This window comes from Lepisma saccharinum, chromosome 18, assembly GCF_977018435.1.
Source record: "Lepisma saccharinum chromosome 18, izLepSacc3.1, whole genome shotgun sequence".
In the NCBI taxonomy this organism is placed as follows: Eukaryota; Metazoa; Arthropoda; class Insecta; order Zygentoma; family Lepismatidae; genus Lepisma; species Lepisma saccharinum.
Window position 1 is genome coordinate 14,291,829 of NC_139246.1, and position 16,881 is coordinate 14,308,709.

General features: G+C 40.2%; 1 protein-coding gene across 2 annotated transcripts in view; it reads right to left on the reverse strand.

Annotated features, from left to right (window-relative positions):
• Nucleotides 1-4,502: 4,502 nt before the first annotated feature.
• Gld (Glucose dehydrogenase) overlaps nt 4,503-16,881 on the reverse strand; it is a 133,982-nt gene continuing 121,603 nt past the window's right edge. For both annotated transcript variants that reach the window (XM_083140171.1, XM_083140170.1), the window contains exon 2: nt 4,503-7,501. In XM_083140171.1, the coding sequence (XP_082996297.1) occupies nt 5,556-7,454 (1,899 nt within the window). In that variant the 5' untranslated portion in view covers nt 7,455-7,501 and the 3' untranslated portion in view covers nt 4,503-5,555. The remainder of the gene's footprint in view (nt 7,502-16,881) is intronic.

A 16,881-nucleotide genomic window follows, 5' to 3' on the forward strand; every position in this document is an offset into this window, starting at 1 on the left:
AAACCCGAATCCCTGGGAATAATTAAGTACAAACACAGTCACGAGCGCCAACTTTTTAAAAATAATTGGGTGGGCTCAAACGCTTGAGGTATAAGTTCAGGAAAACCTCATTCCTCCTTCCTTCAATGCATCATATTAATGCAAAATGACAATGAACCCTTACTTATTTTCTAAACCAATTTGTTATTTACCGATTTCAAGAAGCAATACACTACGAATCACAATAACAAATATCATGAAAATTCAGTAAAATCTCGTTAATCCGATAAGCAGGACTTCGCTTAATCCGGACAGGCAAAAGGAAAAAAGGAAAAAAAAAGCAGAATGCAAGGTTTCAAATGTGGCTAGAAGTCAACAAGAGGACTCCCCAAAGAAAAGGCAGTCAACCACTGATGAAATTCTGTTTCCCGCAGACTTTGTACTGTATTGTATAGTGTAGTTAGGCCTATGCCCTTTAAATACACCATAATAAACGTGTTTTGTTGCTATGAACCGAGTTTTAATGCACTTTCTACTGTTCTTTTAGGTTATTTCAGTTAATCCGGACTTTCGTTAAACCGGTCAACTTATCCCCCTATTAGTCCGGATTAACGAGGTTTTACTGTAATAACAATAACACGACAAATTATTCTGTGGGCTCGGACACCACAGCCCCATATAATTGATTGATCGAGTTTTAAGTCCACATTATGTACAGATAGGCTAATCGGTACTGGACCTACAGTTTAAAGTGAGATCTGGACGATGTGCCTCTACCGGGTAGCGTATTTACAAACCGTATAGTCCTGCAGAACCAGAGGTATATAACACTTTCTTATTGGCTGTGTGCACCGGAAGTGTTTATGTTCAGTGTCCATTGTTCCTTCTTCATTTACAGCAAAAGTATGGGGGAAAAGACTTGTGATTATATAGTAATAAAGTTTGTAAACAGATTGTCGATATTATGTTAAGAAATATACGTTTATATAATAAAATATAATGTTTAAAATGCTATACGTTTGATATACATAATTTTCTCAATAGTCATTGGTAGTTCAATGTTTGCATTGATGTGACTTTAAATAGAAAAATCATTCACTTCAAGAAGAGTTCTGATTTCTGTCTTCTAAAACATTAATTTAAATAATTTTGCTGAAAAATTAGCCTTAATGTAAATGGGTTTCTTATCTTGTTGGGATGGATATTTGAAATCTACACTGTTAATTTGAACCCTGCTATCTAGCGTTAACTTGAAGGAACGCTGCATCAACTTCCGGAATGGCAGCCAATCAGTAGCCAAATATCGTTGGAGGTTCTGTAGTACTATAGGGTTTGTAAATACGCTACCGGGTATCGAACCAGGAACCCTACCCCACTGAACACAGTATCAATATAATATAGATTGTAAGTAAGTGATGAGTCTTACCGTCAAAAGTAATTCCTCCAAGTGTAACGCAGTATCTGCAACTGCCTTGTCCACTATCAATAACTGAAGTGGCTATGCTATCCTCGTCTTCTGTCCGCAGGTCACGAAACTCCTCTTATCACCTCTATGGACAAGTGGCGATTCACTGGAAATTCCAGCAGTGGACTGTGCTTTCCCGTGATGTTTCAAATGCTTATCTTCATTACCGATGTTTTCCTTGGCAAGAGTATGGTGCGGAATCAACTAACGCTACTTTAGCGCTAGGAATGACGAAACCTTTTGAAATCGTTATGGATGACAGGGTGTGCCAAATATTCATGAACTGATTGAATTGATTGTGTTGACAGATTTCCTAGAAACGATGAATGCTTCATGTCGTCCTGAATTTCCTATTCATAAGGATAACATAGAAGTGGGAGGGTAGCCTTGAAAGCATTGGCGGATTTAAGGGGGAAGGGGGGCACGTGTCCATGGGGGTATTTGCCACTAGGCTATATAGTGGCCGCACAAGCCCTTTTACTCGCTTAGAATGTAGAAGGAGTTTTCGATGAGTCTTCTCTTGTAAAATCAAAGTGCATCGTTTTATCGAAATTTAATGAATCATTTTTAATGAGATGTGTCAATATTTTAAAGTTTACAAGTGTTATTAATGCAGAGCATAACCTCGTAGTGCTAATAAGCAAGACAATATTCACAAAATATGTTTTTAAAAATTGTATTACTATTTTTAAGATATTTTACAGGTTTTAAAAGCATGTACAATTTAGGACGAAATCAGCTGTGGGTCCCGTTCCACCGTTTTAGACAATGTTTTTGTTAAAAGATATTTCTTTCATTATAATGTTTTCCGAAAGAACAGCTCAAGTGAGGTAACTAGAACACAATGCAGTGGTTCCAAAACCGGAGGGGGGCAAAGTGACAAAACGGGGGGGGGGGGCAAAGACAGTATATTTTCCTTTGTAGATAAGGTTTAGCATAGTGTGGAGGCAATCCGCACCCCCCTAATAGCCGCCACTGCAATGTAGTATAATAGTTTCATGGTACTTTTGATTCGTTTGGATAGGGAGATAATGTAGACAAAATGTACTTTTTTGCGTCTAGCTCATAAAAAACGAGATTTGTGAACGTCAGATTCATGCGCCTGTAAAATTACATTGATATACGCGTATTATAGCAGTTGTACCCCTCAAATAATTATCGGACTATTATATCTTTCCCAAATTAAAAATGGTTCTAGATGGTGCATATTTTGATGGTGCAGAAACCACCATTAATCGCAAAAAGGCTTGGTTTGCAGAGCAACCTTCGGACCTTTCTTTGCAAAGTCTGCAAGCATTGCAGCAGCGATGTGAAAAGTTCATTGCATTGGGAGGAGAATATGTTGAATAAAACCACCAAACACTGTTAGGCATACCCATGTCATATAGGGAGGCCGCGAATTTATCAATCTACCCTCGTATGCTGTTAACGGAATTTTATACCAGGGTTGTTAAAGGTCCAGGAATTTTAAATAAATTCAATTCCGGTCCAGGAGAGACAATCAGCAAGCGTAAATGGGTTCTGGACCGTAAAGAACCTTTTTATCTGTAAAGTATTTCAATTGAGTCCAGGAACCTTTTTTCCGGCTCAATTTAAATACCTTTCTTCAATGAAACAATACGTAACTTGGACCGAATTTAAATTGTGCGAGAAAAAAATATTCCGGTCCTGCTGATGAACCCAATAGAATCCATTAGAATTTATAGGTTTCAGGACCTTTAACAACCCAGCTTTATACTTTGAGAAAGATGTAAATAAAGTAAACTGAAGGTGAGTGACAATGTGTGGCTGTAACAGTGAGTAGCGCGATGTAGCGCCGTAATAATGACCTGCAACGTTGTTGACATTTACCCTCTTCTTTCGGCTGTAGATGGCGCTTGCCACGGTATCGTTGGCTTCTGTGGAGTACATTCTAGAGTGCACAGCAGTGATGTGCGTCTACGCGTAAACAACGATAGTCTACATTCTACACGTAGACTATTTTATACACGTAGATTACGTAATCTATGTAAACAACATGGCGAAAGGTGATAACTTAGCAAAGAGCGCCGTATAATTAAAAGAAAATTATACTTCGTATCAGTTGCTGATGTGTGTGGAGAACTTTTCATACTCTTTCTTTCAAATTCGAAAAATTTCTCACCTGAGAAGAAACCTAATATAGGAAATATTCTAGCGCTTTATGGGGAAAAGACCACTCTTGCCTCACGACTGCCATCTGTTGTTGTTTCTTGCATACTATTTATATTCTTCTATAGTTGATAATAGAAAGAAGAGAATTTTTTTTGTAAATATGGTTCTTTTCATTTCATTAGGAACCAATATAGTTGAAAATGTCACTTTCATTTCATGAAACCCTTGAAAATTAATATTAATGCACTTTAGATGGTCTACGTAGCCTATGTAAACTACAACCCAATGTAATCTACGCGTAGATTACGTGTAGACAACGCATGTAGACGTAAACTTATAGTCTACGGCACATCACTGGTGCACAGTTACTACTATACTCTTTTCAATTTTGCTTAGTGTGTGAGGTTGTTAATGCAGAAGAATGGGTTACACAGGAGCAGAGCATGTGTTCATTGCAAATATGCAGCTTCAACTTCGACTCAACCTGAACAGCGGACCTTTTCAGCGCCTTCCATAACATGCACATGTTTATCATAAATCAAGCTATGGATTCTAAATAAAGTGGATAGCCTTTGAGATATTTGCATTTTCCAGGGTCTTGTAGCGAAAGAATCACCATGTACAATTCGGAACAAAGAAGCAGGGGGTATTGCAGCCCCTCCACAATGTTTCCAGAGGTAGTACAATGTACCCCTGTACAGGCCCCGTTCCCATGTCACTTGCAGCACTGTCGTTTGCTACAACCAACTACATAATCATTATCATTTTCGTGTAGTGGATTTGCTAATGTCAAACTCCCTGATATTATTCCCTAATATTCTGATCTAATTCGTTCAACAACAAAAGCATGACAGGTATAAGGTATTAGTGTAAAATAATAGTGTAACGTTTATCGAAAATACTTTATTTATTACATTGTAACAACTTGAAAATTTACATTATAATAATAGCAGCATACAAAATAGAGAAATAGGAACGAAAATGCACAAAAGGTTTCTATGTTTGGTTATCTTTCTGTTGATATACATACACATTTAAGTTATGCAACGAATAAATTGTTTAATATAATGTTCAACTCAAAACTTTTTTCTTCACATTTTGAATAATATCTTCAGAAGTTTATATTTAATTATAAGTCAAGCTATGTAATATCTTCATATTTAATAAATAATAAAAGTATTTGAAACACAATTTTTTTAGGATTTCTTGAAACCTTTGCATACATTTCTGAAAGAATGATTTAACAATATATTACACTCATGTTTTATACCTAAATAATACTACTCTATTTTCATTTGTTTGTTGGTAAAAAGTAACTCAGTTGATTAAGGCACTTCTGCCTAGTTATCACATACTGAAGTGTAACAATATTTACTAAGTAGAAGTTTATGTATTTATTCACAGAAACAACTTTGAATAATAAATACTTACTGACATAACAAAATTGAATTTTATTCAGATATATGTTATTGCCATAGACTTTTAGGAAATAGCCAGAAATTAATTTGCAACCTGTCATAAGTACAAGTTTTAACTCTTTACTTTTACACGATCTTTCTCAATTCCAAATTTCAAATATTGATTGTTGTTGAGTCAAGATACGATGAATCATTAGAGTTTGTCATGAGATAATGTCCTCACGTATAGAAACTAAACATGAGAAATTGGATGAAGATGATGGCACTGATGATAAATCAGGGAGATACGTCTCGTATATTCTGAAGATAAAATGACATTTTATTTGGTTCTGGTAACTAATTTTCAGAAGCAGTTAACATATTTATTGCATTAGCTACTTGTAAGTACTACATTGACACAATGTAGTCATAGTTGATATGTGTGCAACTTTCAAGCATCTTTCTGAGGAAGGCAAATGATGTAGAAGTTTCATTAAACATTGAATAGAAACTCCAGGTTTGTTCGTAAGGTAGGTTCTGCTTCTGTGATAGACAGGAACTGAAATGTGATTGGCTGTGGTTCACTTCTTGTAGAAATTGAGGAACGGTGGGTATAATGGGATGTAGTTGACTCTAGGCCTTAGGAATTCTACTGGATGTACGTTTTGAGTGAGCCAGAACTTCTTGATCATATCAGAACCCTTTTCTGCTATCATCATGGTGGGAGCTCCAGTGTTGCCACTGGTTACTTGCGGCATGATAGAGGCGTCAATCACCCTCAATCCGTGAACCCCGTACACCCTGAGTTCCGGGTCCACCACGGCGGTAGGGTCACTCTGAGGACCCATCTTGACGCTGCCCGCTTGGTGGTTTTCTGGAGCGGTGTCGTGCCTTATGGCGCACTCCCAGTACGAGTCTGAGCCGAAGGGTACATTCTCGCATCCCTTGGCAGGGGTGGTGTCCAGCTCGAACCCGTACTTTTGCAGGGCGCGCGTCTGGGAGAGCTGGTTCGCGAACTTGATCCCTTCTATTAAGGTCTCCATGTCCCTCTGGTCCGAAAGGTAGTTGGGATATATCTTTGGGGGGTCGAAAGGATCCGCAGATCTCAGCTTGAGTACCCCTCGGCTCTTTGGCCTGAGGACGGTGGGGAAGATGTAGATGTGTCTGGAGGAGTTGACGCTCGGATCGGGCAATTCCCCAACGGCACCTGTTCTGGAGCAATCAGCAAGGTAGCCTCCGAAATAGACCTGCAAGTCCGGATTGTCCTCTACAGGATTGGCAAACTTGGAGTTGACGATTGCCGTCGTCTGGGAGATGCCAGTGCTGGCCATGAGACCGTCTCTGAACAGGAGGTACTCTACGGCCGTGGCCCAGTTGAGGGACCTCGTTTCGGGTTCCCTGATGGTGAAGGTAAGGGTGTAGGAGACGTGGTTGTGAAGATTGTGTCCGACCTTCAGCTCCTGCACCACGGGTATGTTAAAGGGTTCCAGCTCTTCCCTAGGTCCGATCCCCGAGAGGAGCAGGATCTGAGGGGAGTTCACGGCACCTCCTGACACTACGACCTCTTTGGTTGCATACACGACATGCTTGTGACCTTCCTTAACGTATTCGACACCGTAGGCTCTTTTCGTGACCGGGTCTATGAGGACTCTAGTCGCGTGGGCGTACAGTTGGATGTGGAGGTTGGGCCTGTCACGGACTGGTCTCAGAAAAGCTCTTGCGGCGCTCACCCTTGTTCCGTTGCGACTTGTCGTCTGGGCGTTTGCAAAACCCGTTCGTCTTTCCCCGTTCAGGTCCCTGATCTCGTAGCCAAGTTCCTTACCAGCTTCGAGTATGGCGTCTGAAAGTGGAGGGCGATATGGGAATTGCTCTATGGTCAAGGGTCCACCGGAGGAGTGGTAGGGAGGATCTATGATCTCAGGGTTCCTGTTGTCCTCGGACTTCAGGAAGTACTGGAAGACATCGTTGTAGCTCCAACCGACGTTCCCTTGGGCGGCCCAGTCATCGAAATCCTTCCGGCTACCTCTAATGTACATCATCCCGTTGAAGACACTCGTCCCTCCGAGGACCTTACCCCGAGGCCACCCGCACTTCTGCTCGTCTTTCCCGAGACAAGCATTCTCCTCGGGTTCAGTCAAGTAGTTCCAGTCGATGTCGCTCCCGAAGAAGTTGAGGAACATCGACGGAACCTGCGTCCCTGTGGGTTCGTCCCCTCCTGCTTCCACCAACAAAACACTCCACTCGGGAATCTCACTCAGTCTGCTGGCGACCACGGAACCTGCCGTCCCCCCACCGACGACCACGAAGTCGTACTCCTTCAGGACGTTCCTTGAGTCTCTAGGACGTCCGCAGGGGTCCTCGATGTCGCACTGCGACTTCAGGAAGATTTCCAGGAGTCCCATGAACACCATGAAGTTGGTCCCTCCGCACACCGCCGCCAGCGACGGGCCACTCGTGGTCACAGGACAGTTGCACAGCATCTTAAAGTCCTCTCTCTCGTAGAATGTCTACACACGGGAAGTTTGCTCTGAAAGAAACAAATAGAATAAATTATCCTTTAAAATATTGACAGTCATTTTACGTCAAAGGTAATACCAATCACGATAATATCGGACATGTCATATAGAACCAGTCAATAATTATTATCACTTTTGCTGTGATTTTCTTTGAGTTGGCCCTACTGTTTCCTTGCACGCATTTCAATAGAGTTGCCATTTGTCAATAGAGTGTACACTCTCCGTCTGCACCAAATAACAGCGACAATTGAATCGTTTTTCTTGTCTCAATGTTTACTGGTGGATGGGGGCAGGGGGGAGAGAAATCTACCAAAAGCTTGCATCAATATGGGGACTAATGTACAGATCAGATTTCCACTTTATCGATAGTAACTCTTCAGATTGTGAAAATCATGGCACGGACTTGTTCAATGTTGTGGTTCATAATTTGTTTCTGTTCGTTTATAAGTCTACTTTATGTACGTAAAGGCTAATCGGGACTGGAGCTACAGTTTAAAATGTGTTCCGAACCACTACGTGTCTCACCGGCACGTATCATACGTCATCGGGGAGACCCCCTTGTTAGTGGATGTCAATTGGCATCCTACCTTTTCATTCGTGCTTAACACTTGTCCTACCGTTCTTAAATTTCTCAAGCCTTTTGGACACACTTCGCCATGGTATAGCATTTTCTACATATTATCAAACACGCTTGTAGCCCCTGGTACACATTCAGACCACAAAAAACTGATCACTGCTAGCTGCTGATGTCGATACGAAAATGCGGCTATGCAAACCCTGAAATATTAAGAATGGAATAAGAATAATGAATGGCAAATATATCCTGAAACACCTACAAATGCACTCTCTTGGCATGCGCGCACAGACGGCCACCCCAAAGAAAATTAGTGTAGATAATTATTGACTGACCCTCGTATATCTGAAAGCCAAACACACTTTTGTCAACACTCAATTTTTTTTCTTTCAGGATTGACGTCAGACCAGAAGGTTAGAGAACAAACAAGGAAGAGAAATCAGTAAGTACAAATTATATATCTTTGATCCTTGTATTTATTCCTTGTGTGTGAAAAGAGTATTGTTCTGCACTCACTAGATAATGCAATAGCGAAATATACATTAATATATAACATTTGAAATGCGTAAATTCATATTTATTCTTACAATAGTGACATGTTACGTTTATATTCATAAACGGTTATCATTTCGTCTAATATCCCTCACTCTATATTGTCAGCAATGTTGGGAAGGGAAAAGCCGTCCACCTCTCCCCCGTACATTTTCTTTCCCAACCACGGCAATAATTACACTACTCGTATATTCTCCTAAGGTTATTTTTAATCATGAAGCAATGGTGGTCTTAATTTGAGCTTTTTTCCAATAATTAGTTGGTTCGTATTGTTGAATTTGAGGCCCTATTCAGCAGAAGCTGAAGGTCGTCTGAGAAAAGCAGCCCCGTAGCTAGATATTTTGGCGCCCTAGACAGGAGTGTGGTTTGGCACCTCCCTCCGCACTTCCAAGCACCGACATTTCCAGTGCGTCCTTCGATATTATCTTCTTAGGCCAAGCTTTGTGATACTTAAATCCTACACATTTTGAAATATGGTAACAAAGAAAAACTCCTAAAAAAATAATATAGAAATTCGTACTTTGCACTACTGATTTTTGTTTTTTAAAAAAATACCCTATTTAAAAATATTTCAGTTCTGTCTTAGTTGAGTCCATTTTATGCACAGAAAAGATAATTGGAACTGGACCTACAGTTTAAAGTGCCTCCACCGGGTATCGAACCCGGGACACCTTGATTACAAGGCGATTCTGTCTTAGTGTCTGAAGAACATCTTTAAAAACGTGCTATTTTTATTACTTTTGGAAACAGAATATTCCAGCAGTGTTGCCAGAATGTAAAACTACAAGAAAACATGCAAAGTCTAGAACAATAAATAAAATTAACAAGAAATAAACAATACGGTGTGCAGCTCTCCGCTTGCCTCTGCCAAGAGGAAATTTCTGCTTAGTCGTTTTATAAAGGAAAATTGTATAGCGCCTTTGGTGCAGTCACGGACACTTCTGGGTTGTAACAAACCCATTAACTTTCAATTTAACCATTACAAACCAGAATGACCGTGGCTGTACAGTGGGATCCTTGAGTATTACCGTCCAAATTGTCCATGTCTATTTTCATTAATTTTTCTCTTACATGCGATGCGTTTTTAAGCGATGGATTTTTATGCATGATTGTGCAGAAGTTCTCAACAGCTTGTTTTGAATTTTCTTTTAATTCTTAAAGCTCTTACTGGGTGAAATAAAGTGCACGAACATGGTGATGGCCAATTTTCACGGTAATACTTATGGATCCCACTGTACATGGCGCCATAGGCTTAAGCCTCCTCTAGCCCACCCTTTTGTACGGCCCTGTCGGAATAAGTCTCCTTCTCGTATCGACAAGTCTCGGAGATTAGATCTCGTTCTCGTATCGATTTCTACGGGTGTGTGCGTGTGGGTGTCATTCCTATGCATATGTGCATGCGCCCCTTCACCATAATTTGGTTACACCTGTGTAAATTAAAGCGTTTATAATAGAAAGCTTTTCAGTTACACAACAAGTATAATAAATGCATATTATAGCGCTGATATAATAACAAGAAAACGAGCGTAGATTTTGCACAGCGAAAACCGGTGCTCTGGGTGCAATAAATACCGAACCAATCAGAACTCCACCTCACTTTTTCAATCGAGTTTCATTCCCTTCATTTACCTTCATCTGTGTTACTGATTGCACAATTTTTTCCATGCCAGCTGCAATCAAACTATTTGGAAAAGGGTGAGCGAATTATGGCTTTTAATCATACAGAATATGAACATGGTACCTCGACGCGTGCCATTAAGGAACTTTTTTGCACGCTAACCCACTTTTACTTAACTCAATTCTCCTTAAAGGTAAAAAAATAAAGTAGCTGCCACTGCGGGACAAATTGCAGTATGCAAGGTGAATGGCATAGACATATTGCTAGAAACGGTACAAATGAGTTTGAGAATTTCTCAGAAACATTGCTTCGCTAATGGACATATTGATAAAAGCAGAACATTTAGAAAAATATAATATGAGGTTTCCGATGAGTGCAAAGGTTTCAACAATGTGATCCATGAGTATTACCGTGCAAATTGTCCATGACTATTTTCATTAATTTCTATCTTACATCCTGTGCGTCTTTAAATGATGGATTTTTATGTGTGCTGGTGCAGAAGTTGTCAACAACTTGTTTTGAGTTTTCTTTTAATTCTTGAGGCTCTTATTGGGTCAAATAAAGTGCACGAATATGGTGATGGACAATTTGCACGGTAATACTCATCGATCACACTGTACAAGCAATGAATACAGTGCATTATTACTCAACAGTTCATTCACCGCATTAATGAATGAAGAGATTAGCACCACTTTCTGGATTGCAATGTACCAAATATCTTAGTGGACATATGCAATGGTCTCAAGAATAAACGATTTTTTTTAGCTGGTTCTACCTCGGTGTTCATGGCTGTTGTTTCATTCCCTTCCCTTCTTTTTATTTTCTTCTTTCTTTCTTCCCCTTTTTTTCCCGCACCTCCCTTTTTCTGTCTTTGTTTCTCTCTGTCTATCTCTCGTCTCTAACATTATTTATCTTTCTTCTTAGTTTTCTTTCTCCATCCTCTTTTCCCACTTTCCTTCCTTCCTTCTCTTTCTGTCTCTCCCTGTTTTCTCTTTGCTGTCTCTCCTCCCTCTCTTTCTTTACTTTTATCGTTCTTCCTTCCTCGTTTTCTTTCTCCATCCTCTTTTCCCACTTTCTTTCATTCCTTCTCTTTCTGCCTCTCCCTGATTTTCTCTTTGCTGTCTCTCCTCCCTCTCTTTCTTTACTTTTATATTTCTTCCTTCCTCGTTTTCTTCCTCCATTCTCTTTTCCCACTTTCCTTCCTTCCTTCTCTTTCTATCTCTCCCTGTTTTCTCTTTGCTGTCTCTCCTATCTCTCTTTCTGTACTTTTATCTTTCTTCTTTCCTCGCTTTCTTTCTCCATCCTCTTTTCTCACTTTCCTTCCTTCCTTTCCTTTCTGTCTCTCCCTGTTTTCTCTTTGCTGTCTCTCCTATCTCTCTTTCTTTAATTTTACCTTTCTTCCTTCCTCGCTTTCTTTCTCCATCCTCTTTTCCACTTTTCTTCCTTCCTTCTCTTTCTGCCTCTCCCTGTTTTTCTCTTTGCTGTCTCTCCCTCCCTCTCTTTCTCTCTCTTTCTTCACTTTGATCTTTTTTCCTTCCCGGTTTCTTTTTGATTCTATTCTTTCCTCTGTTTTTCTCCCACTGTCTCCCTCAGTTATTGTCTCTTTCTTTATTTCTATCCTTCTTTCTTTGTTACTTCCTCGTTCTTTTTTCATCCTCTCCTATCTTTCTTTGCTTCTCTCTTTCACCATCTCTTGTTCACTTTCTTTCTTCCATTCTTTCTACCTGTTTTCAATTATTCCTCTCTATTTCTTTCCCTCTATTCCTGTCTCCTTTTATCTCCTGTGTGAGATGCTGTTCATTTCTTCTGCGTGTACTCTTTAGGGAAAGATTCTGAAAATATCTCCTGTAGTATATTTTGCTGTACAGGAAAGGGAAGGGGTTACTGTGACTATATCACGGTGGCATATATTGGTGCCATCAGGATGGGTACTTGATCTTTCTTTCCTCATATTTCAAATCATTACGTATATACATAGTCTTTTCCACAGTGTGTTCTAAGTTTAAACCAGCTCATTTAATGAAAATCAGGTTTATCATTTCTCACTCTATCTAGGTAGTTTTCGAGCTTTATATTTATTCTGTTGATATATTAGTTAACTGAAATTAAATGAACAATGTCAATTTCCAGGGGGCTGACTGTGTGATGCAACCCCACCCCTCGACACTAATGTGCACGTAAGTTGCTATTTTTTCTGGATCTGTAGTTACTTTTCACCACCTCTGCGGTGACCGTTTCGACGCGGTGAATGATGAAATAAATTGGAAGACAAACACAATGACATGCTTTACCCAAGAATCGAATCTAGAACTTCTGGTGTCGTAACCCTCAATCTCAGACACTTGTTCGTTCGTTTCTTTAAGTTTCGTTTTAAGCCCACTTCATTACACAGAAAAGTTAATCTAGAGTGGACCTACAGTTTAATGTAGGATCCGAACCATTGTGCAATGTGACTCTACCTGTTATCGAACCCGGGACGCCTTGACTACACGGCGAAGACGGTACCACTTCCCCATTGAGTCCGCCTCAATGACTGGTTAAACAATACAGCTAGTGTAGTGGCTAATGCTCGCTGCTATAATCACCGGGTCTCAGGTTCGATTCTCGATTGGTGCACAGAATAGCTGTCTGTATTCCAATTCAAACTTTAGGTTGTCTCAAATTCACCCATCTCAGCATGAAAGTGTACATAAAACATTCTTTCCCAAACCCTTTCTCAAACAGAACACTCCCACCTACCAGCAATGGCGTGCTTAGGATGGAGTACGTATACATTCTTTAGTGGTCAATCCTCATTTTTCTATCTTTTCCTGCCTTTGATGTTCATTTCGATGTTCATTTCTTAAGGAATATTTGACCAAAGAGGGGGGGTTATGACATCCACCAACCCCTTCCCACCCTTGGGCACGCCACTAAGGTAGTTAATCCGCCATAAAGGAAGTAATGCATTATTTCAAATGAGTGATGTGTGGTTGTGCATTAAGGCGTTTACTTTTTACTTCAGCTTGTTGCAGAGTTCTGTAGCAACTTAGTCTTTTCCACCCAGCAATTTTCTCAAGTCAATTGATTACTTCAGTCCACAACAATCCAAAACCAGACCAAAAAGGCAGCCAGAGAGAACAGCAATTGAACAAGTGAAAGTTGATACCTTGGAGCAAAAGCGTGAGTTTCAAATTACCGAGTTTTCTCACGACTATGAGCCCATTTGTCTACTCCACCTGTTGGAATATGCCGCAATTAAAACAGCGGCTAATTAGAAACGCATTAAGTCATTTTCCTCAAACGGTATTCCCAGGCAGTGTTGCCACATGAAGGGAAATTTCCCACTTTCATATATTCATTCGAACATGGTCCAACAAAAATTCTACTACCATTACTACTACTATATATCATTATTGTTATTGTATGATTTATTTTTGTTGTTGTTCGTTGTTGTTGCTGTGTGATTTCTTCAGAAGGTAAGAATTGAGCCAAAAAGGGAAATTTTGTCCCGTGTATAGGGAAATTGTGCCCTCAGATTGTGACAACACTGTCAGAAGTGCTTTCACGTACGCACACACACCCGTTGGTGTTGATCGACTTGATCTGGGTGTGACAAAAAGTCATAATGCTCCGTATTCAATGGAGGAAGTCATTGTTCATGTAAGGAGCGTAGCTGGTTACCTGGACCGGCATCTTGCAGAGTCGACACGGTGCAGAAGTTGCGATGTCATCGTAACCACATGCTGCTTTGCCGAAAACCAGTTTCTAACGTGCGGAATGGTTTTTGGTAGCTGCCTCGATGAGAGATGCTGACAAGTGTTACACCGCGGAAAACCAAGCCACATCACCTTGCATCAACCCCAAATTGTTTCACAAAAACCTAACCTATGGCCATTTTGTGTTAGATTCTAAGAAGATGTTTCGAAGCGACAATTCAAGGGCCGATTCATTGCCTCCGGGACGTAGACAAGGCTGTTCAATTGAGGGTTCCCTTCATCAATTTTCATTTTTCATCATTCATCCTCATCATTGCAATTAAGCTAAACAAAGCAGAATAGCTTGTAAAATAAGAGAAAAATATATTTTTTAATATAATTATAATATAATAATAATTATTACTTTAAACATAGTGTTTTCATTGTTAGCAAAAAAACATTATTCTGTCTTTTGTGGGTATCTTGCTCCATTAATTGAGGCCATGTAGTTCGGTTGGAGATTCGCTCTCGTGGTAAACGGTATATGTGAAGCTAACCCCTGCCCATCAAAACATGCTGTAAAGACATGTGGAGGTAAGAATGTATCTCGGCAATCGTGGAGGTGGTGTTATCAGCACCACACTCCGGCCACCTTTATCCCAAGATCACCCTTATATTAGAGGCTGAGTGAGCTCCAGAGCGGCTCCCTGCAGGGACATTGTGGGGAAAGTTTCCATCTGAAATCTCATACCCCGGGAATCGAACCCGGTTTGAATTCAGCCCCGCCTTTTTTTACTGACTGGACCACCGCAGCCATCATACCATATATCTATAGTTTTGATCATGTATAATAGTCCTTTCTGAACTCACGACTGCTAGAAAGAGGTGTCTTAAGAGGTAAGAGATATGCCAACAGTATTGAAACATAGGAACCTCGTCGTTAGCGTAATGGTAACGTCATCGTCTTGCAATCAAGGGGTTCCGCGTTCGATACCCGGTGGAAGCACATTTTGGTTCCGGTCCCAGTTTAAACTGTAGGCCCAGTCCCGATTAGCCTATATGTGCGGACTTAAACAAGTATTTATGTACAATCATAAGAGTAATCTTTGGGTTATTGGGGAGAACTTAGGTGTATAGAACACCAATATGATCCACAGAAACAATATATCTTTCCGGATTATAGGGGGACATGTCCGTCCAGTGCCCCCCAGTCAACGTTGTCCGTGTCTACAACGGACTTCAAGACAAGACTTTATAACTTTCTAGGAGATTAAGAAACCATAATTGCCGGCTTCCCGAAGCAAGATTTACCGTGATATGAAAAGGGACTCGTTCGGTGGTTCAGATTTATGGTTTCGAATCCCGATCACGAAGGGAACAAGGAAGAACAGACCTGTCACCGTTATTATCCAAAAAAGGCCAAGACGGGCGACGCCTTCTCTTGCATAACTCCAAAGGCAACGGCCGACTGGTCTGGGAGTCCAGCTGCTCCTTCGATAACGGCACTTGACTTCGGGATGAAATCCATTGAAGTGGGGGGAGGGGGGTCGAGGCTTCCTTCCACGTGCTTCAAGCCCTTAGATGAATTACTGACCTTCATACTGAGCCACAACACATATCGAACTGGCTCGGTGGCCCAGCGCGTTAAGCAGACAACTTTCGATCTGTAAGTTCCGGGTTCGAGTCCCAGCCTTGGCATAGGTGTCCTTTGTTAGCGTCCCTTCATCTAAACATCACTCATCTTCAGGCTGCGAAATCAATTAAGACTGGTGGGGGGAAAAGATCTTAATCAACAAACCCCCTCCTCCACAAATATATACAATATACATATTTATAATGTTATTAGAAGTAAGAAAATACTAAATTAAATATATATTATTATTATTATTAATTACACAAGAGAAATAAATGTGTTACTTTTATATATATATCAGATATTATAAAGCAGCTAACTAATTCCTTTACTAACTGGTTAAAGATGTTAATAAGTTATGAAATAGTTGATTGATTGATTTGTTGTTTTAAGTCCACTTTATGCACAGTAAGGCTAATCGGGACTGGACCTACAGTTTAAAGTGGGATCCGAACCACTTGTGCCTCCACCGGGTATCGAACCCGGGACACCTTGATTACAAGGCGACGACGCTACCACTGCGCCATCGGGGAGGCCATGAAATAGTTGAAGTGGTTTTATTATGTGTAAGTTTTTATTAAGTTCTTGCTTTATGTTAATATAAATCAATTATTATTATTGATATTATTGTTTTGCATTCTTGTTTTACTTTTATTGTGCGTATTTATGTAGATTTGTTAATGATCTCTTGAGAGAGAAAAGCATTGGACACTAACAACTACACTAATTTGTGTATATTTTCGATATTATTCTTAGTACAGTTTATTTGAAATTAAATGTAAATGCTTATCTTTTGTTTGTTGTAACAAAAACTCTCCCCCCCCCCGGAAATTTTTGGTGGGGGGAATTTTTAAGACCAAGACTGTTGATGGGGTCACGATTAGTTAAAAGTGGCAGAAAAGCAACTTAAAACAACAAAAATACTAAATGAAATATACCCACACTTCAGTGTCACAGCCTCCCCGATGGCGTAATGGTAATGGTCGTTACCTTGTCATCAAGGGGTCTCGGGTTCGATACCTAATGGAGGCATGGTTCGAATCGCACTTGCAACTATATACAACCTTTCTGTGCGTAAAGTGAACTTAAAACTCATTGTACGAGTACCAGGCTTGATTACTGAAACAGGCTGACCCATTTCGCTCATTACGTCACATCTATCATCTTAAGTATATCAATGCCATACCTCTAAATTTATGTAAATTACGACCCACTCCGGCCCCTAGTCACATTCTAAAAATATGCACTCTATTTAGAAAATTTTATTGCAGCATCCCACGAAACGCTTCAAACTTTCTGTAAATATTAGTACATTTCGTTCCAAACTTTTGTTGGCT